Source organism: Stegostoma tigrinum, chromosome 10 (genome assembly GCF_030684315.1).
Source record: "Stegostoma tigrinum isolate sSteTig4 chromosome 10, sSteTig4.hap1, whole genome shotgun sequence".
NCBI lineage: Eukaryota > Metazoa > Chordata > Chondrichthyes > Orectolobiformes > Stegostomatidae > Stegostoma > Stegostoma tigrinum.
The window spans coordinates 2,282,214-2,305,482 of NC_081363.1; the positions used below are offsets into that span (position 1 = coordinate 2,282,214).

A 23,269-nucleotide genomic window follows, 5' to 3' on the forward strand; every position below is an offset into this window, starting at 1 on the left:
GAAGTGCTAAGTAAGGTCAAGTAACAGAGATATTGGGAACAGCAGGTCAAGCAACATCTTAGGTGCACAAAACCTGACGTTTCGGGCCTAGACCCTCTGATGAAGGGTCTAGGCCCGAAACGTCAGCTTTTGTGCTCCTGAGATGCTGCTTGGCCTGCTGTGTTCATCCGGCTCCACGCTTTGTTATCTAAGGTCAAACAACAGCACTGTTTCTTTCAACTTAGCACACTACAGCCTTCTAGATTCAACACTGAGCTCAATTTTTAACCATTATCTCTGCTTCTATCTTGTTCTACATTTCTTTAACCACTTTGGTCTCCTTTATTTAATCTCTTTGTTTTGCATTCAAATTGCTGCTTTGCAACTATTTACAGCTCATTCTGGAAAGATCTTACATTTTTATTGACTTTAAAACTTTCCAGAGCTTTTGTACCATAAAATCTTTTATTATTTAATCAAATTAATTTACTCAGCCATTCTATCTCGGAATGATTAATAAGCAATGCAGAGAACCATTCCCACCATCTTCTCCCAATTCTTTCTTTCCAGCTAATTATGCAATTGCTCCTGAATACCATTTTTGAGGGTGCTCCCATCATTCTATCAGGCAACACATTCCAGATCTTGACCATTCCTTGCATAAAAAAAAGTTTCTCCTCATGTCACCACTGGCTTTGCCAATTAGCCTAAATCAGTGCCCCCTCATTCTTAATCTTCCTATCAACGGAAACTATCCTATGTCCAGACCACTCATGATTTGATTGAGGTGTTCAGAACCTCCTCTCAACCATGCCTTCTCCAAGGAGAACATTCCTAACTTCTCCAGTCTATCCAGATAACTGAAGTTTCTCATCTCTGAAGCCATTTTCACGAATATTTTTGACACCCTCTCTAATGCCTTCACATCCTTCCTAAAGAACTGGATACAATACTCAAGCTGTAGCCAAACCACTACTAGGTACAAGTTAAACTTCCTTGTCTTGCATAGTACTAATAAAGCCTAGGAGCCCGAATGCTTTATTAGCCATTCTCTCAATCCCTTCTGCCAATTTCAATGACTTAATCACATATACACACCGGTTCCTTTGTTCCTGCACCTCTTTCAGAATTGTTCCCTTAGTGCCTGTCCAAGTCCTTCCTGCCAAACTGAAATTCTTCACACTTCTCTGCACTGAATTTCATCTGTCATATTTCCATTCATTCCACTAAATCATCTGTGTCGTTTTGAAGTTCAACACTGTCCTCCTCACATTTCACAATGCTTTCAGATTTTTGTATCATTTGAAAATGCTAAATCTGCACCCTATAGACCAAGGTTCAGATCATTAATGTGCGTCAGCAAAACCAAGGTTCCCAAAACTGACCTCTGGGGAACTCCACTACAAATTTTTCTCCACCTTAAAAAATATCCATTGACCATTACTCTCTGTCTATCCCTTGGCCAATTTTACACCTGCGTATCATGGACCTTCCATTGCATTCACTGTCCCTTCGCCCCACTACCATAGCTGAAAACATTATATTTCTGCACTTTCTCAGTTCTAATTAAAGTTCATCAATTTGAAACTTTGACTCTTTCTCTCCATGGAGACTGACCTGAATATTTCCAGCATTTCTATTTTTAATTTCAGATTTTTAGTCCACCCTATTTTGTTTTAATCTGATTGATCCACACTGACGAAATGATAAATTAACGTAACATTTTCATTTTGTTCTTTCAGTGGGAGAGGATGTTGCTGATTTGGCAATTGCCTGCCCCTAATTGCCTTCAGGAAGGAGGGACTGAATCACCTTCTTGAGCCACAACAACCGCTGGCACACTCATATTGCTGTTAGGATGCAAGCTCCAGGAGTATGTCCCAGCAGCAGTGAAGTAACAGTGACCTCGTTCCAAGTCAGGATGGTGTGCAACTTGAAGGGAAATTGTACTACCCTGCCCTTCTGGGTGATGGAGGTCATGGGTTTGAAAGTCGCTGCTGTGGAAGCTTGATGAGTTGCTGCAGCAGGCTCAGTTACAGTCGAACAGCCCCTCCACACCAAACCAAGGTGCTCAGAACAGCAGACCAAAGGTGTCTTACTTTGCAAGAAAAATATGGCACCAACAAGGAGAAAAAAAGAACAGAGATCATGACACTTTTACTATGAACAAAGGGTGAGGTTGTTTTACTGTATGGCCAGTGATTTAGGTGTTTTTGTCAGCCTTGTTGCCACATGTTACAGGCTTGTGCTAAGAGAGCTTTGGTTAGGGTAAACATGTGGCTAGTTTACTGGCCATGAAAAAGAGAAAGGTTCTCATCTGCAAATACAACCGCACCTGTTCTTGCTCTTTGTTTTCTAACTTAATGAGAATCTCACTTGCAAATGGGAATGGGTGAATGGATCTCAAATGGGCAATGTGCCAGGGATATTCTATCCCACCACAGACAAAACCTATGAACTTCTGCTGAGTGAGCCTTCAGACTGTATATTTCATCACCAATAATTGGGCTGACTTCACACATTTTCTAAGCAGCAGTAACTTGCAAACTTAAGTGATTATTGGTGTCATTTTGCAAAGTTTTCAAACCTTGAAACATGTTTCAATTTCATGGATCAGCATGAAATGGCGACAGTCTGGCTCTTTGAAGTGGAATCAGGTTTAGATGGACAGTGTTTCAAAGCATTAAGGCAATAAGCTAACCCTTTGCGCGATGAGATGGAATTAGTGCTAGGGTTTATGAGTATAGTGGCTGCTGGAAAGTAAAATCTTTCATTATGAGAGCACAGAACATAGAACAGTACGGCACATGAACGGGTCCTTCGGCCCACAGTGTTGTGCTGAACACAACACCAAATCAAACTACTCCCTTCTGCCTGTTCCTACTCCATGTCCCTACATTCCTTGCATATTCATGTGCTAATTGAAAAGTCTCTTAAGCGCCCCTAACATATCTGCCTCCAACACCACGCCTGGCAGTGTGTTCCACACTCCTACCACTCTCTGTGTAAATATCTGCCCCTCACACCTCCTTTGAACTTTCCCCCTCTCACCTTAAATGCATGGCCCCTAGTTTTAGGCTGTTCAACTCTGGGAAAAAGATTCTGATTGTCAATCCTATCTATGCATCTCATAATTTTACTGACTTCCATCAAGTCTTCCCTCAGCCTCCACTGCTCCAGAGAAAACAACCCAAGTTTTTCCAGCCTCTCCTTATAGCTCATTCCATGTAATCCAGGTAGCATCCTGGTAAACCTCTTCTGCACCTTTCCAAAATTAACAATATTATTGTTTGCTTCAGGCCAACAGTGCCTTACAAAGGAGGAGTTTAAATTCCATTCCGGAGTTGTCAACATAATAGGCAAGTCCATCAGTGTGGTGGGCTTGTTCTTTGTAATTAGCTGGTACAACTAGAGAGTTTGCTGGAGCAGTTCAGAAGTGCAATTAGAGTCAAGCACATTGGCACATAACTTGATCGAGATAAAAGGTTTCCTTTGCTAAAATGAGCAACAACTCAAATTTATAAAGGAACAAAAACAAGTTCCTGGAAAAGCTCAACAGATCTGGCAGCATCTGTGAAGGAGAAAGCAGAGTTAATATTTCGGGTCCGGTGACCCTTCCTCAGAACTTCTGAGGAAGGGTCACTGGACCCAAAACACGAACTCTGTTTTCTCCTTCACAGATGCTGCCAGACCTGCTGAGCTTTTCCAGGAACTTTGTTTTTGTTCCTGATTTACAGCATCCGCAGTTCCTTTGGTTTAAATGTATATAGTGCCTTTTATAAAGTAAACTATCCCTAAGCACTTCACAAGACTGCGAGCAAATACCAAGCCATTAAGAGAGATATAAGGGAAGGCAACTAAACGTAAAACTGGCCCAAACAGTACCTTATAAGGAGCACCTTAAAGGAAGATACAACAAAAAATTGTATATAACTTGTGCCCAATATATTTAAAAATGTTCCATTGCAATTCACAAAAACAATACAAAATAAAAGCAAAATACCACGCATCATGGTATTTGAAATAAAAACAGAAATTACTGCGAATGCCGGACCAGGTGAGGATGGCACTTTTCTTCCAACAATCAACAATGGGTTCATGGTCAGCATTAGATTCTTAATTCCAGATACTTTATTAAATTCAAATTCCACCATCTGCCCTGGCGGGATACAAACCTGGGTCCCCAGAACATTATCTGAGTCTCTGGATTGACAGTTCAGCAATAATATCGCCAGGCCATTGCCCCCCCCTCAAACTGCAGCAGTTAAAGAAGATAGTTCACCACCATCTTCACAAGGACAACTATGAATGGGTAATAAATGTTGGCCCAACCAGCAATGCCCAAATTCCATGATGCTAACATTTTACATTGATAACCTCCGTTTCATGGCACAGTGGCTCAGTGGTTAGCACTGCTGCCTCACAGCACCAGGGACCCAGGTTCAATTCCACTCTCGGGCGACTGCCTGTGAGGCGTTTGTACATTCTCCCCGTGTCTGCGTGGGTTTCCTCTGAGTGCTCCGGTTTCTTCCCATAGTCCAAAGATGTGCAGGCTAGGTTGAGTGGTCATGCTAAATTGCCCACAGCGTTCAGGAACGTGTAGATTAGGTGGCTTAGAGGGGGATGGTACTGTGTGGGATGCTCCACACAGTGTGGATTTGTTCGGCCAAAGGGCCTGTTTCCACACTGTAGAGATTTATGATCTTCTATGATTCCATGATCAAACAATTCACCATGCAAAATAAAAACAAAGTGTGACACCAGGGCACATGTCCAGGCATCAATGTTTGAGAGATTAAAATCAGGGGTGATCAAGAAGACGAAATTAATGGAATGTGATTGTCTCAGAAAGTTAGAGGGTGAAGAGGTTCCAGAGACAGGGAGAAGAAAGCCATGGGAGGAATTTGAAAACAAAGTTGAGACTTCTAACATCAAGGCAGTGCTTGTTTGGATCCAAAGTAGGTCAGGGAGCATAGGATGATAGGTGAATGGCAATCATAGCTGGTTAAGACACAGGCAGAGTTTTAGATAAGCTCAAGAGTTAGAGAGTTTAGAGAAGGAATTTCAGAACTTTGGCCCAACACATTTGAAAGCATGGCCGGCAATAATGGGACAATTAAAAGCAGAGATGCTCAAAAAGCAGGAGGGAGCACAGAAATCTCAAAGAGATTATAAAGTTGGAGGAGCTAGAAAGGGCTCAGCCAATCAAACAGAAAATTTTAAAACTTCACGCATGGCCAAGCAAGTAGCAAACCAAGATCAGCAATCACAGGCATGATGGGTGAACAGGAGAAGGTAGGGCCAATCAGGGATAGCGTAGGGAACTTGTGCGTGGAGTCTGAGCAGGTAGGAGAAGCCCTAAATGAGTTTTTTGCTTCGGTTTTCACTAAGGAAAGGGGCCTTGTTGTGAATGAGAACTTTGAGGAGCAGGAAAACAGGCTTGAACAGATCAAGATTGAGGAAGTTGATGTGCTGGAAATTCTGGCAAACATTAAGATTGATAAGTCCCCAGGGCCAGACCAGATTTATCCTAGGTTGCTCCGGGAAGCGAGAAAGGAGGTTGTTAAGCCGCTGGCAAAGATCTTTGATTCCTCACTCTCCACGGGAGTCGTACCGGAAGATTGGAGGGAGGCAAATGTTGTTCCTCTTTTCAAGGAAGCGAATAGGGAAAATCCCTGGAAATTACAGACCAGTCAGACTTACGTCTGTGGTCAGCAAGGTTGTGGTAAGAATTCTGAGGGATAGGATTTATGACTATTTGGAAAAGCATAGCTTGATGAAAGGGAGTCAGCATGGCTTTTGGGGGGGGGGGGGGCAAGGTTATGCCTCACAAATCTTATTGAGTTCTTTGAGGAAGTCACGAGACGGGTTGAGGAGGGTCGAGCAGTGGATGTGGTGTACATGGACTTCAGCAAGGCATTTGATAAGGTTCCCCACGGCAGGGTCATTCATAAAGTCGGGGGTATGGGATAAAAGGTGATTTGGCTGTCTGGATTCAGAATTGGTTGGCTGACAGGAGGCAGAGAGTGGGCGTAGATGGTAAGTATTCTGCCTGGAGGTCAGTGCTGAGTGGTGTCCCGCAGGGCTCTGTTCTTGGGCCTCTGCTCTTTGCAGTTTTTATAAATGACTTGGATGAGGAGGTTGAGGGGTGGGTTAGTATGTTTGCTGATGACAGAAAGGTTGGAGGTGCCGTTGATTATATCGAGGGCTATTGCAGGCTTCAGCGAGACATTGACAGTATGCAGAGCTGGGCTGAGAAATGGCAGATGGAGTTCAACCTGTATAAATGCAAAGTGATGCATTTTGGAAGGTTGAACTTAAATGCTGAATATAGGATCAAAGGCAGGATTCTCGGCAGTGTGGAGGAACAGCGGGATCTTGGTGTTCAAGTGCATAGCTCCCTCAAAGTTGCCACCCAAGTGGATAAGGTTGTTAAGAAAGCATATGGTGTTTTGGCTTTCATTAACAGGGGGATCAAGTTTAAGAGCCGCAAGGTTATGCTGCAGCTCTACAAAACCCTGGTGAGACCACACTTGGAATATTGTGTCCAGTTCTGGTCGCCCTATTATAGGAAAGATGTGGAGGCTTTGGAGAGGGTGAAAAGGAGGTTTACCAGGATGCTGCCTGGGCTGGAGGGCGTGTCTTACGAGGAGAGGTTGACTGAGCTCGGACTTTCCTCTCTGGAGAGAAGGAGGAAGAGAGGTGACCTGATTGAGGTGCACAAGGTAATGAGAGGCATGGATAGAGTCGATAGCCAGAGACTTTTCCCCAGGGCAGGATTGACTGCCACGAGGGGTCATAGTTTTAAGGTGTTCGGAGGAAGGTATAGAGGAGACGTCAGAGGGAGGTTCTTCACCCAGAGAGTTGTGAGCGCATGGAATACTTTGCCAGTGGTAGTCGTGGAAGCGGAGTCATTAGTGACATTTAAGCGACTGCTGGACATGCACATGGACAGCAGTGAATTGAGGGGAATGTAGGTTAGGTTATTTTATTTTTGGATTAGGATTATTCCATGGCACAACATCGTGGGCCGAAGGGCCTGTACTGTGCTGTACTTTTCTATGTTCTATGTTCTATGACTTACTGAGTTTCACATCTGTTCAAGTTTATGGATGGTGAAATGTGGAAGGCCAATTATGCGATCACTGGGATTGTCAAATCGTGACATAACAAAGATTTGATGAGGGACATTAGAGAAGCAATTGGCTTTTAATGATAATCAGGCTAAATAAGCCTGTGGAGGGAAGGTGGAAAGAGGATTATGAGGGTGTAATTGGAGGAGTGCACCCACTGGTTGGGCCGAATGGCCGATAGCCATGCCATTTGTCTGAGAGAATTACTAATGCCTATCAGTATCCCATAAAGAGCATTATGATGAACATCCCCATTCTTCCTTGAATAGTACCAAAGAACCTGCTCAATCCACCTTGGATTAATGTCTCATCTGAGATATGGCATCAGTACTGAACTTCAGTTCTGCTCATATCCCAGAAAGAAACTGCAGTCTCAGAGGAAACAGTGTTGTTAATTCAGCCTAAGTTCATGCTTAATTTAGTCATGGCCCTTCCCCACCACCCCGCTCACAGAATTACACACATGCTTCATCAGACAATATTTTACCAGAGCTGTGTGGGACTTTGGTCGAGCGCCAAGATCACAACTGCTTTTCACTGGTCTGCCTTGTCGGGCCATTGGGTTCTGACAGACAAATCCTATTGATGCAAAAAAAAAAGATATTATTTGCAAATAAATGAAATGAATAAATGGCTCCTGGTCCAATAATGCCTTCACTTTTAAAGTTCCCCGACCATTTTTTCAAATTTCTTCTTGGCATCAATCCTCCCATTCTCTGTAACCTCCTCTAGGCCTAAACCCCCTGAGATCATGTTTTCCTCTACTTCTGGCCTTTACAAATCCACAATGTGTTCTCCAAAACATTTTCTTTATTCATAAAATTTATAAAAGCACATTCCAAAATACTTCAATCTAAACACTACAAGAAGTAAAATTCAATTCTTCTCCAAACTGCATGTTCCACACTAAATACAACTGCAATGCTTTTGACATTCATAATATACACTCAATGTCTAAGGACACAGTCTGAGGGTTGTATTCACTTTCCAGTCCCTCTGTATACAGTGGCTAAGGCCATGGATAGTGATATTTCCCCATCATGCCTCTCCAATGGTTGCCCCAAGCTTTAATGTGTGCTTCTTGGAATGTGCCAGTCTGCAACACTTCTCTGCCTGGAAGACCAACAGTTACAGACTAACCAAAGAGTATCCTTCACCAAAGTGCTGGTCCACCAGCTATAGTTGATATATCTCCCAGTGTATATCCATCTTAGAGCATGGATAGAGCAGGGACTGGAATGGTTGTTGCAGGTTCCGGGATTTACATGTTTCAGTAAGAACAGAGAAGATGGTAAAAGAGGCGGAGGTGTGGCATTGTTGGCCAAGGACAGTATGACAGTTGCAGAAAGGATGTTTGGGGACTCGTCAACTGAGGTAGTACGGGATGAGGTTAGAAACAGGAAAGGAGAGGTCACCCTGTTGGGAGTTTTCTATAGGCCGCCGAATAGTTCCAGAGATGTAGAGAAAAGGATAGCAAAGATGATTCTCGATAGAAGTGAGAGAGACAGGGTAGTTGTCATGGGGGACTTCAACTTTTCAAATATTGACTGGGAACACTACAGTTCGAGTACTATAGATGGGTCAGTTTTTGTCCAGTGTGTGCAGGAGGGCTTCCTGACACAGTATGTAGATAGGCCAACAAGGGGCGAAGCCACATTAGATTTGGTACTGGATAATGATCCTGGCCAGGTGTTAGATTTGGAAGTAGGTGAGCACTTTGGTGATAGCGATCACAATTCTGTTGTGTTTACTTTAGTGATGGAAAGGGATAGGTATATACCACTGGGCAAGAGTTATAGCTGGGGGAAAGGCAATTACGATGAGATTAGGCAAGATTTAATCGGCATAGGGTGGGGAAGGAAACTGCAGGGGGCGGGCACATTAGAAATGTGGAGCTTATTCAAGGAAAAGCTCCTGTGTGTCCTAGATAAGGATGTACCTGTCAGGCAGGGGGGAAGCTGTAGAGCGCGGGAGCCGTGGTTTACGAAGGAGGTGGAATCTCTGGTCAAGAGGACGAAGAAGGCTTATGTTAAGATGAGATGTGAAGTCTCAGTTAGGGTGCTTGAGGGCTACGAGGTAGCCAAGAAAGACCTAAAGAGAGAGCTCAGAAGAGCCAGGAGGAGACATTAGAAGTTGTTGGTGGATAGGATCAGGGTAAACCCTAAGGCTTTCTATAGGTATTTAAGGAATAAAAGAATGACGAAAGAAAGATTATGGCCAATCAAGACAAGTAGTGCTAAGTTGTGTGTGGAGTCAGAGAAGATAGGGAAAGTGCTAAATGAATATTTTTCAACAGTGTTCACTCTAAAAAACGACAATGTTGTCGAGGAGAATACTGAGATACAGGCTACTAGACAAAGTGGGATTGAGATTCACAAGCAAGCGGTATTAGAAATCCTACAGAGGGTGAAGATAGACAAGTCCCCTGGGCCGGAAGGGATTTATCCTTGGATCCTCTGGGAAGCCAGGGAGGAGATTGCCGAGCCTTTGGCATTGATCTTTAACTCGTCATTGTCTACAGGAATAGTGCCAGATGACTGGAGGATAGCAAATGTGGTTCCCCTGTTCAAGAAGGGGAGTAGAGACAACCCTGGGAATTATAGACCAGTGAGCCTTACCTCAGTTGTTGGTAAAGTGTTGGAAAAGGTTATAAGGGATAGGATTTATAATCATCTAGAAAAGAATAAATTGATTAGGGATAGTCAGCACGGTTTTGTGAAGGGAAGTCCGCGCCTCACAAACCTTATGGAGTTCTTTGAGAAGGTGACCAAACAGGTAGATGAGAGTAAACCGGTTGATGTGGTGTATATGGATTTCAGCAAGGCGTTCAATAAGGTTCCCCACAGTAGGCTATTGTACAAAATGCGGAGGAATGGAATTGTGGGAGATAATAGCAGTTTGGATCAGAAATTGGCTTGCTGAAAGAAGACAAAGGGTGGTAGTTGATGGCAGATGTTCATCCCGGAGACCAGTTACTCGTGGTGTACCGCAAGGGTCGGTGTTGGGTCCACTGTTGTTTGTCATTTTTATAAATGACCTGGATGAGGGCATAGAAGGATGGGTTAGTAAATTTGCAGATGACACTAAGGTCGGTGGATTTGTGGATAGTAACGAAGGATGCTGTAGGTTGCACAGAGACATAGATAACCTGCAGAGCTGGGCTGAGAGGTGGCAAATGGAGTTTAATGTAGACAAGTGTGAGGTGATGCACTTTGGTAGGAGCAACCAGAAGGCAAAGTACAGGGCTAATGGTAAGATTCTTGGTAGTGTAGATGAGCAGAGAGATCTCGGTGTCCATGTACACAGATCCTTGAAAGTTGCCACCCAGGTTGACAGGGCTGTTAAGAAGGCATACAGTGTTTTAGCTTTTATTAATAGAGGGATCGAGTTCCGGAACCAACAGGTTATGCTGCAGCTGTACAAAACTCTGGTGTGGCCGCACTTGGAGTATTGCATACAGTTCCGGTCACCGCATTATAAGAAGGATGTGGAAGCTTTGGAAAGGGTGCAGAGGAGATTTACTAGGAAGTTGCCTGGTAAGGAGGGAAGATCTTACGAGGAAAGGCTGAGGGACTTGAGGCTGTTTTCGTTAGAGAGAAGAAGGTTGAGACGTGACTTAATTGAAACATATAAAATAATCAGAGGGTTAGATAGGGTGGATAGGGAGAGCCTTTTTCCTCGGATGGTGACGGCGAGCACGAGGGGGCATAGCTTTAAATTGAGGGGTGAAAGATATAGGATAAATGTCAGAGGTAGTTTCTTTGCTCAGAGAGTAGTAAGGGAATGGAACGCTTTGCCTGCAACGGTAGTAGATTCGCCAACTTTAGGTATATTTAAGTCGTCATTGGATAAGCATATGGACGTACATGGAATAGTGTAGGTTAGATGGGCTCGAGATCGGTATGACAGGTTGGCACAACATCGAGGGCCGAAGGGCCTGGACTGTGCTGTAATGTTCTGTGTTCTATGTTTAGTGTGCGTCTCTGGGAACGCTAAACAGAACACTGAATGTCCAATGTCCTGTGTCATGGAGGCGCTCGGTTTGAAACTCAATAAAAATCATTGCACCTGTCAAGTTTTTTTTTGTCGAAGAATTTTTCAGAAGGATTCAGAGAACTGTCACTTTTCCAACGCAGACACCTACATACGCTCAAATCAACTGGTGGCTGTGCCTTCAACTGCCTTCGCCCTGAACTCTGGAATTCAATCGCGACCTCTCTAGCAGTCTCTGTAAGATACTTTAAAACCTTTGGTCATATGTCCTGATATTTCACATCTTTATGTGGCTCTGGCAAATTTGTTTGATAATGCTCCTGTGAAATGTCTCGGGATGTTTTACCACATTAAAGATGTTAAATAAATTCACAGTGTTTCCGAGATGGAATTATAATTGACAGTAAACAGATTGCAAGGAAGTATAGGCCTCTTCCTGTCCATCAAAAACTCTACCCTCAAACAACTCAAAATATAGCAATTTCTTCTAATCCATCACTTTAAAAGCACTAGAGCCACAAAGACAACATGTGCTCCAACTGGACACTGGAAGACAGAAGCCTATCATGTTTCATAGAACATAGAGCACTACAGCGCAGTACAGGCCCTTCGGCCCTCGATGTTGCGCCGACCTGTGAAACCAAACTGAAGCCCATTTAATGATGAAGGGTCTAGGCCCGAAACGTCAGCTTTTGTGCTCCTGAGATGCTGCTTGGCCTGCTGTGTTCATCCAGCTTCACACTTTATTATCTTGAAGCCCATTTAATCTACGCTATTCCATTATCATCCATATGTTTATCCAATGACCATTTAAATGCCCTTAAACTTGGCGAGTACACTGTTGTTGCAGGCAGGGCATTCCACGCCCTTACTACTCTGAATAAAGAACCTACCTCTGACATCTGTCCTATATCTATCGTCCCTCAATTTAAAGCTATGTCCCCTCATGCTAGCCATCTCTATCCGAGGAAAAAGTCTCTCACTGTTCACCCTATCTAATCCTCTGATCATCTTGTATGTCTCCATTAGGTCACATCATAACCTTCTTCTCTCTAACGAAAACAGCCTCAAGTCCCTCAGCCTTTCCTCATAAGGCCTTCCCTCCATACCAGGCAACATCCTGGTAAATCCCCTCTGCACCCTTTCCAAAGCTTCCACATCCTTCTTATAATGCGGTGACCAGAACTGTATGCACTACTCCAAGAGCGGCCGCACCAGAGTTTTGTACAGCTGCATGACCTCATGGCTCATAAACTCAGTCCCTCTACCAATGAAACCTAACACACCATACACCTTCTTAACAACCCTATCAACCTGGGTGGCAACTTTCAGGGATCTATGTACATGGACACAGAGAATCCGCTTCTCATCCACACTACCAAGTATCTTACCATTAGCCCAATCAATTCTCTTTACCCAAAGAATCAAAAGTTTTCCTTTCCAAGAAACCTCAGCGGCCAATTTCACCACTCTGTTTAGCTGCTCCCTCGGGACTGAGTGAAAGACTGGCTTATCCTGTTAAATCCACTCATCCATTACCAAGACCATTCACATCACCAACACAGCATTAACCACCAATAGGCTTACTTCATTCCCACAATCACTGAAATTCCTCGCCCAACAAAAGGAAGTTCACATTCAAACAGCACTCTTCAGAACTATAGGACAAACAAAAAATCTTCCTGAACAAATAAGTCCTTTATAAATGTAGTCACTGATATAATGTAGGGAACACAGAAGAAAATTTGCAAACAGGATCCCCAAAACACCATTGTGATTACAACCAAATGATTTGTGTTAGTGAAGGATAAATATTGGCCAGAAGAATGGGGAGAACTCCGCTGCTCTTCTTTAAAATAGTAGCAGGGCTACAGTTTAACATCTTATCTGAAAGACAGCCCTCTAGGTACTGCAGAGAGGTGGCAGTGCACACATCTCTGGAGTGAAACTTGAATCTGCAAACTTCTGAACTGTAGGTGAGAGCACTATCTGCTAAATCCTAGTTCTTAGAGTTATTTTCCTTAAATCCAGGCAGGATTTTCTCTGGTATGCTTCACTAGTCCCTAAATGCCACATGACATAAACTTTTAATTGTATCTCTCTGCACTGGAGGACTGGGCTGCAAATCAAGCTCCACTATTCCTGGAGTCATCACAAAAGTTAAGTATCTTAAAAAGTATGTCAAAGATTCCCCAACGTACTTGAATGTCAGCCAGTGCTTGACAGAAAACAGGACAAGGTTTCTGTACTTAATAAAAATTACTATTTGATACAAGTAAGTAAAGTCTAGCTGAATGGAAAACAATTATGAACCGTTGGAATTAAACGTTCTAATTAAAACTCTAACTGCTTTATTAACCTCCCAGACCATTACATGTACGCTGACAGAGAAAACAACAGTGGTGCTATGGACACAGAAAAATTTGGAAAGCACTTCAGCACTTTGTACGTTAATGCATAAGGCATTCAGAATAAGACAGACAAATTGATAGCACAAATACGGGTAAATGAAATGATCTCATCGTCATTACGGAGACAAAAGTTACAAGGAGATCAGAACTGAGAACTTAACATTCAAGAGCAACACAGCCTCTGATACTTTAGGAAAAATAGCCCTAGCCTATTCAATTTCTCCTTATTGTTCAAACCCTCCAATCCCAGCAACATCCCAATTCATCCTACAGTTTGAGTGTGAGAAGCTGGAATCAGATGTAAGGGTATTACGATCAAATAAGGGTGACAACAAAGACACGAGGGAGGAGCTGGCCAGAGTTGATTGGAAGAGGAGCCTAGCAGGGAAGATTGTGGGCAGCAATGACAGGGGTTTCTGGCAGTAATTAAGGAGCACAGCAGAAATTCATCACAAGAAGAAACATACTAAGGGGAGGAAGAAGCAATCATGGCTGAAAAAGAAAATCAAGGACAGCACAAAAGCAAATGAAAAAGCATACAATGTGGTGAAAATTGGTTTGAAGCCAGAGGATTAGGAAGCCTTTAAAAACCAGCAGAGGATAATCGAAAAGCCAGATGGGAAAAGATTAAGCTAGTTAGTAATATAATAGAAGATTGAAAAGGATTTTTTAGATATATAACAAGGTAAGAGAGAGGAAAGAGTGGACATTAAACCACTGGAAATGAGGATGGAGAATTATAATGGGAACAAAGAAATGGCACAAGACCTGAATAGATACGTTGCATCGGTATTAACAATGGAAGAAACGAGTAGCTTACCGGAACTGCAAGATAGTCAGGGGGCAGAGGTGAGTATAGTGGCCATCATTAAGGAGAAGGTGCTGAAAAGCTAAAAGGCCTGAAAGTGGATAAATCACCCCAACTGGATGGATTACACTTCAGAGTACTGAAGGAGATAGCTGAGGACATTGTAGAGGAATTGATGATGATCTTTCAGGAATTACTGGAGTCAGGGAAGGTCCCAAAGGACTGTGAAATTGCTAATGTAATACCCCTGTTTAAAAAGGGAGGAGGCAGAAGGCAGGAAATTAAAGGCTGGTTAGCTTGAAATAGATCATTGGCAAGATTTTAGAGTCCATCATCCAGGATCAGCTTGCAGAGTATTTGCAAGTGCATAGTTAAATAGGGCTGAGTCAGCACTACTTCGTCATGAGATCATGCCTGACAAATCTGCTAAAGTGCTTTGATGAGGTAATAAGCAAGTTAAACAAAGGACAGTCATTGGACATGATCTGTCTGGATTTCCAGTAGGCCTTTGACAGGATAAGAGCCCATGGTGTGAGGGGCAAGGTACTGGCATGGATAGAAGGTCAGGTGGCTGACAGACAGCAGAGGTAAATGTGTCTTTTCAGGATCACAGCTGGCGACTGGTGGAGTTTTTTTTATTCAATCATGGGATGTGGGAGTCACTGACTGGGCCAGTATTTATTATCCATCCTAATTGCCCAGAATGCAGTTGAGTCAATCACATTGCTGTGGGTCTGCAGTCATGTGTAGACTAGACCAGGAAAAGATCGTGGTTTCCTTCCCTAAAAGGATATTAGAGAACCAGATGGGCTTTTTCCCTGACAATTGACAATGGTTTCATGGTCATCATTAGGCTTCTAATTCCAGATACTTAATTAATTCAAATTGAGCCATCTGCCATGGCAGGATTCAAACAAAGGTCCTTAGAACATTACCACGGTCTCTGAGTTAACAGTCTAGTGATAATATCACTAGTCCATTGCCTATGTTCTTCAGGGGTCTGTGTTGGGACCTCGACTATCAACATTATACATTAATAATCTGGATCAAGGAACTGAGGGCACTATTGCTAAGTTTGCAGATGAAACAAAGATAGGTGAAGGGACAGATAATGTTGAGGAAATTGGGAGGCTGAAGAAGGACTTGGGTAGGCTGGGAGAGTGGACAAAGAAGTGGCAGATGAAATACAATATGAGACACTGTGAGGTTATGCACTTTGACAGGAAGAATAGAGACTATTTTCGAAATGGGGAAAGGTTTCAGAAATTCGAAGCACAAAAGGACTTGGGGTTCTTGCTCAGAATTCTCTTAAGGTTAACATGCAGGTTCATTTGGCAGTTAGGAAGGCAAATTCCTTTCTCTTTCCTTCATTTATGGGACATGTATATCACTGGCTGGTCATTTAAATTGTCTGTCCCAGTTGCCCCTTGATAAGGGGCTGGTGAGTAGACTTCTCGAACAACTGCAGTTCAACCCATCTGGTTCACTAATGTCCTTTCAGGAAGGGAACTGCCATCTTTCCCTGGTCTGTCCTACATGTGACTCCAGGCTCACAGCAATATGGTTGACTCTTAATTGTCCTATTGATGATGAGGGAGGGGCAGAAAATGCCAGTGACACCCTCACCCTGTGAATGAGTAAAAAAGTATGAGAATGAGTAAAAAACCTGTCCTGGAATTCCCACATAAATGCGACAGTCAAGAAGGCACAACAATGCCTCTTTTACCCCTGGCAGCTCAGGAAATTTGGCATGACTATAATATCCCTCACCAACTGAAGCACAAACCACACACTGAAGGCACACTGTCCGGGTGCAAAATGGCCTGGTATGGCCACTGCTCTGCCCAGGACTGTAAGAAACTACAGAAGGTAGTGGGCACAGCCCAGACCATCACAGAAGCCCATCTACCATCCATGGACTCTATTTAGATGGTCCGCTGCCGCGGAAAGGCAGCCAGTATCATCAAAGACCTATCACACCCTGGTAATCATTTCCTACAGCCTCTTCCGTCAGGTGGAAGATACAGAAACCTAAACAGACGCACCAGCAGATTCATGAACAGCTTCTTCCAGCCGGTAACAGATTGTGAATAGACTCTAGCCTCAAATAATCTAACCTGCAACGTAACCTGTATGCCACTACGTCTTTTTGTCTGTCCATCCTTTGCTTGCTGTGATCTGTCTGCACCATTCGTTAACAAAGCTTTTCACTATATTTCGATACATGTGATAATAAATCAATCAATCAGAATCAACTAATCAGGAGAAGTTTAAATGCTTCAAGTTGACCCACAATGCCCTTGGAGAAGGAATTTCAGGATTTTGATCTAGTGACAGTGAAGGAACAGCAAAATATTGCCACGTGAGGTTGATCAGTGGCTTGGAGGTAACCTGCAGGGGGTGAGTTTCTGGTCAATGGTAACCCCAAGTATATTGACGGTGGTTCAGTGATGGTAACACCATTGAATATCAAGGGGCAGTGGTTAGGTTGTCTCTTATTGGAGTTGGTCATTGCCAGCTGCAGCTGATATGGCGTGGCTTGAAGGCTACTTGTCACTTGTCAGCTGAAGCCTGGATATTGACAAATATCTCCACTTCCGATATTATGATGGAAGGAAGGTCAGAGGGCAGAGTCTGAGTATAAAGGGGCACCAATTTAAGACTGAGATAAGAATTGTGAGCCTTGGAACACCTTGCTGTGTGTGTTGTGTACATTTAAGGCTGAGACAGATAGATTCTTGACCAGTTGGCGAATCAAGCTTAATACACATCTGATCAATCCATTTATATCTATCTGTAACCAAAAACCTTCTTCCTACTGTCAACCACTCGATCAATCTTTATGTCACCCACAAAATTATCAACATTCTCCAAACTATCTTCATTGCTGATATAGCAAACAATAAGAGACCTAGCACTGATCACTGTGGCATGCCACTGGACACCAGCCTCCAGCCACACAGTCTATCACCACCCTCTGTCTTCTACCACCAAATCATTTTGGATCCACCTTGCCAAGTTACATTAGATCCCAGGTAGACAAACAGGAGGCTGGAAGAACACAGCAAGCTAGGCAGCACCTGGAGGAAAGGAGAAGTCAATGCTTCCAGTATTATCCTTCTTCCAATCCTGAAGATGGATGATACCTGAAATATTGACTTCTGCTTTCCTCCAGATGTTGTCTGGCTTGCTGTGCTCTTCCAGCCTCCTATTTATCCACCTTGGATTCTCACACCTGCAGTTTTTTGTCTCTACATTGGATCCCATTTGCTGTTACCTTCTTTATCAGTTTCTCATACAAGGCCCTGTCAAAGCCCATGCTGAAATTCATATAAACTACATCAACTGCCCTACCATCATCTCACACGTGGTCACCTCCTCGAAAACGTCAAGTAAATTTGTTAGGCATGGCCTCCCTCTGATAAAGCCATACTATCTTTAATCAAACATTGCCTCTCCCAACTCAGGTTCTCTGACTGTTCTCCAACAGTTTCCCTACCACTAATGTGAGCTTCATCAGTCTGTAATTCCCTGGTATATCTTTACTACTTTTCTTGAACAACATTAGAGGTCCTCCAGTGCTCTGGAACTTCCCCTATGACCAGAGGAGAATCAGAAATTTGGGTCAGAGCCCCTGTAATTTCCTCCTTTGTTTCCCACAGCAGCATGGAATACAGCTCATCTGGACCTGGAGATTTTTCCACTTTTAAGCCCACCAAAACCTCCCATATCTCCTCATTCCCTATGTCAAAATGCTCATGACCGTCACCACACCTCTTCCAAAGTTCTGTACCTACATTCTCCTTCTGTTCAATGAAGACAGATGTGAAGTGTTCATTTACTATCCTACCTCATGTCCTCCAAATCCATGCACAGATAACCCCCATGGTCCCCAATAGGCCCTACTCATTCCCTGGTTTGTTTTTCCCCTTTAGCTTAAAGTGACTTTTACTACAGAAAAGGAACAGCTCCTGAGTTAGTGATAATGGGAACTGCAGATGCTGAAGATTCCTAGAGTGGGAGAAGTCCAAAACTACAGGTAGTAGAGTAGAAGGTGAGAGGGGAGAGATTTAAAAAGGACCTGAGGGATATCTTTTTCACACAGAGGGTGGTGCCTATATGGAATAAATTGCCACAGGAAGTGGTGGAGGAAAGTACTATAAGGCCTAGTAGTATAATCACTAGACCATTAATCCAGAGACACAGTAACGTTCTGGGGACCTGGGTTCGAATCCTGCCATGACAGATGGTGGAATTTGAATTCAATAATAATCTGGAATTAAGAGTCTAATGATGGCCATGAAACCATTGTCAGAAAAAACCCACCTGGTTCACTAATGTCCTTTAGGGAAGGAAACTCCCATCCTTACCCTGGTTTAGCCTACGTGTAACTCCAGACCTACAGCAATGTGGTTGACTCTTAACTGCCCTCTGGGCAATTAGGGATGGGCAATAAATGCTGGCCTAGCCAGCAACACCCATATCACATGAATTTGAAAAAAATTATGAGGCATCTGGATGAGTACGGGCATGGGAAGTGTTTAGAGGGATATGAGCCAACTGCTGGCAAATGGGACTAGGTCAATGATTCCTTCTCTTTATCTTGTTCACTGCCGCATGTTGTTCAACCACTTTGGAGCTAATCATATAGATTTTTCAGGCAGAAGGCTAATATCTACAATTGGTCATTCGACTACAGACCATTTAGCAATTTATTGCCAGCCAAAGCTCCATTCATACACACCCCTTGGTTCCAGTTCATCTGCATAATATTGTTCAACTGCTGTTGAAACCAGCAGCTTATGTAAACAGTGCATACAATGTGGGTCAGGTTGTTTGCTTTCAAAATATACAGAAACTATCCTGTAATTTTTGGTTTCAAAACAGTTTGTTTCTCATTTCAGTATATGTAAAATACAGAAAAACAAAGCGACAGTCTTTACAACCTGGACCAAATTCGCTTATCCTGGCTCATTCTCCTAGCAGACTGTGCCTGCTGATGTCCAGCGGTTCCCTTTCTTGAAACAGTATGTGGATAGTCCAACTACAGGAGGGGCCATACCTGAACTTGTATTGGCTAATAAGCCTGGTCAAGTGACTGACCTTTCAGTGGGGCAGCATTTTGGAAACAGTGATCACAACTCTAGGGATAAGTCAGGACCTGTCAGGAAGCTACTAAACTGGGGAAGACAAGCTATGTCAGCATTAACTGGGAGAAGCTGTTATCAGGCAAGTCCACAATTGGCATGTGGGAACTGTTTAAAGATCTGCTGGGAAAAGTTCAAGACTGGAATATTCTAGTAAGGTGTAAGGACAAAGACAAGGAATTCCAGTTTCCCAACCTGCTTGATCCCCTACAGTCTTCTATACCAACATAACAAGTCCACAGCGGATACCATATTCCTAGTCCTACACTCATCTCTGGAACATCTAGACAACAAAGTCTCCTATGTCAGACTCCTACACATTGCCTACAACTCTGCCTTCAACACCATTATCCTCTGCAAAATCTCAAAACTCCATGACCTTGGTCTCGGCTCCACCCTCCGCAATTGGATCCTTAGCTTTCTGATTCACAGACCCCAATCAGTGAAGATAGGTAACTGCACCTCCTCCACAGTGCCACTCAACACTGGAGGCGTCCCAAGGATATGTCCTCAGCTCCCTCTTGTACTCCCTTTACACCTACAACTGTGTTGCCAAACTCCAAAAGAACACCATCTACAAGTTCGCTGATGACACCACCGCAGTGGGATGGACATCAAACAATGATGTGTCAAAATACAGAAGGCAGACAGAGGGCTTGGTGACATGGTGCAATGAAAACAATCTGTCTATCAATTTGGCGAAACTTAAAAACTGCTCATCAACTTCAGAAAGAAAGAGAACACGCACCCACTTACATCAACGGAACTGAGGTTGAGAGGGTGAAGGGTATCAAGTTCCTCAAAGTGATGATAACCGACAACTTGTCCTGGACTTCCCACGTGAATGTAACAGTCAAGACAGCACAACAACAACCCTTCTCCCTCAGGCAGCTCAGGAAATTTGGCATGTTCATAAGATCCCTCACCAACTTCTACAACTGCACCAGTGAAAGCATATTGTCTGGTTGCATAACGGCCTGGTATGGCAACTGGTCTGCCCAGGACCTTTAAGAAACTACAGAAGATGGTGTGCACATCCCAGAACATAATGGAAGTCAACCTTCCATCCATGGACTCCATTTACAAGGCTCGCCGCTATGGAAAGGTGGTCAACATCATCAAATAACCATCGCACCCTCATAATGACCTCCTATAACCTCTTACGTCAGGCAGAAGATACAAAAGCCTGAACACATGCACCAGCAGGTTCAGGAACAGCTTCTTCCTGGCTGATATTACACTGATGAATGGACTCTAGCCTCAAATAATCTAACCTGCAATATAACCTGTATGCTTCTAAGACTTTTTGATGTGTATATCCTTTGCGTGCTGTGATCTGCCTATACTGCTTGTAAAAAAAAAAGCTTATCGCTGTATTTCTATACGTGACAATAAAATCAAAATCAAAATCAAAATCAACTCAAAGGATGACAAAGTAAGGGACCCCTGGATAACGAGGGAGGTTGTGAATTTAGTCAACAAAAGAAAAAGAAGCACATGGAAGGTTTAGGGAGGTAAAATCAGGCACAGCTCGTGAGGTATACAAGGAAACCAGGAAAAGAACTCAACCAGGGAATTAGGAGAGCAAGATGAAGCCATGAAGTGACCTTGGAACCAAGGGTTAAACAGAATCTACGGCACTCTATAGATACTTAAAAAGAAGAGGATAACTAGGGAGAAGGTAGAGTCACTCAAGGATAAAGGAGAGAACTTGTGCTTGGACGCAGAGGATGTGGGTGAGATTCTAAAAGTGTACTCTGCATCACTACTCATCCAGGAGAAGGATATGGGGGATAGTGAGATTTGTATGGGGCATGATAATATGCCAGAGCATTTGCAAATCAAGAAAGAAGTGGTGTTAGGTCTCTAGAAGATCATTAAGGTGGATAAGTCTCCAGGACTCGATGATATCTACCCCAGGTTTTGGAGAAAACAAGAGAGGAGATTGCTGGGGCACTGACCAAGATCCATGTATCCTCGCTAGCCACTGGAGAGGTCCTGGAGAACTGGCAAGTAGCTAATGTTGTTCCTCTGTTCAAGAAAGAAAATAGAGATAACCTAGGAAACCACAGACCAGTGAGTTTCACATTGGTGTTTGGGAAGCTATTGGAGAAAATTCTTAGGGATAGGATTTACACACTTTTAGAAAAGAATGGCCTAATTAGAGACAGTCAGCATGACTTTGTGTGTGGGCATGTTTCCCTTTATTCATTGGGGAATTAAGTACAAGAGTCAGGATGTTATGTTGCAGCTTTAGCAGGCTTTGGTCAGGCCACACTTAAGGGTACTGTGTTCAATTCTGGTCGCCATATTACAGGAAGGTGTGGAGACTTTGGTGAAGGTGCAAAGCAGGTTTATCAGGATCCTATCTGGAATTGAGGATATGAGCTATAAGGAGAGGTTAGAAAAACTCGGGTTGTTTTCTCTTGAGTGGCGAAGACTGAGGGGAAACTTGATAGAAGTATTTAAATTATGAGATGATATAGGGTTGACAGTCAGAATTGGTTTCCCAGATTTGAAATGTCTAATACTAGGGGGCATGGATTTAAGGTTAGAGGGAGAAAGTTCAATGAAGGCGCAAGGGGCAAGTTTTTTACACAATGAGTGGCAGGAGCCTAGAGTGCACTGCAGAGGGTGGTGGAGGAGGTAGACATGATCAGGAAATTTTGGACCCTTTTGGATAAGCAGGGAATGGAGAGAAAGGCAACAAGGTATGTAAAAGGGATTAGTTTCATTTGGTGCCATGTTTGGCACAACATCATGGGCCAAAGTGCCTGTTCGGATGCTGCACAGTTCTATGTTCTATCAGAATATGATCACAACATTGTAACCCTGGTTTACAAACTCCGCTACAGTCTCATTTTCTACACAGCTCTGCGCCACATACCACTCCATGCGCTGTGGACCTCCCTGTATATTAGATTAGATTAGCTTACCTACAGTGTGGAAACAGGCCCTTTGGCCCAACAAGTCCACACCGCCTCTTGAGACATCCCACCCAGATCCATCCCCCATAACCCACACACCCCTGAACACTACAGGCAATTTAACATGGCCAATCCACCTAACCTGCACATCTTTGAACTGTGGGAGGAAACCGGAGCACCTGGAGAAAACCCATGTAGACACGGGGAGAACGTGCAAACTCCACACAGACAGTCGGGTCCCTGGCGCTGTGAGGCTGCAGTGCTAACCACTGAGCCACCGTGCTGCCCCTATTACTCAAGCCTTTGGTCAGAGCGTTCAGCTAAATCAACTCTTTTCATGATGCTCTAAACACTTCTCTGCCTTGTTCCCACCTTAAAACTAGCTACAGAGCTTTAGAATCATACAGTACAGGAACAGACCGTTTGGTCCAACTCATCTGTGCCAACCACACATCCGAATCTGACCTACTACAATCTGTAAAGTTGCCGCTCAGGTTCTTTTTAAATCTTACCTGTCTCACCTTCAACCTATACCCTCTAGTTTTCCTCACCACAGGAATAAGACCTTGACTACTCACCCTATCGATGTCCCTTATGATTTCTCAAACCTCTATAAGGTCACCCCCTCAGCCTTTGACACTACAGGGAAAAAAATCCCCAGCCTATTCAGCCTCTCCAGCCTCGCCTATAATTCAAACCCTTCAGTCATGGCAACATCTTCTAAATCTTTTCTGCACCCTTGGAGACACCCTGGGACCCTACCATTAAATGTATAAGTCCTGCCTGGTTTGCTTTACCAAAATGCGACACCTCACATTTATCTAAACCAAATTCCATCTGTCACTCCTCAGGCCATCTAATCAAGGTCTTG

The 23,269-nt window shown here is 43.5% G+C and overlaps 1 protein-coding gene across 2 annotated transcripts in view; it reads right to left on the minus strand.

The window, feature by feature from the left end:
• The window catches only part of ttll5 (tubulin tyrosine ligase-like family, member 5), a 419,059-nt gene that overhangs the window by 223,428 nt on the left and 172,362 nt on the right, over positions 1-23,269 (minus strand). For both annotated transcript variants that reach the window (XM_059648892.1, XM_059648891.1), the window contains one exon: positions 7,600-7,691. In XM_059648892.1, the coding sequence (XP_059504875.1) occupies positions 7,600-7,691 (92 nt within the window). The remainder of the gene's footprint in view (positions 1-7,599; positions 7,692-23,269) is intronic.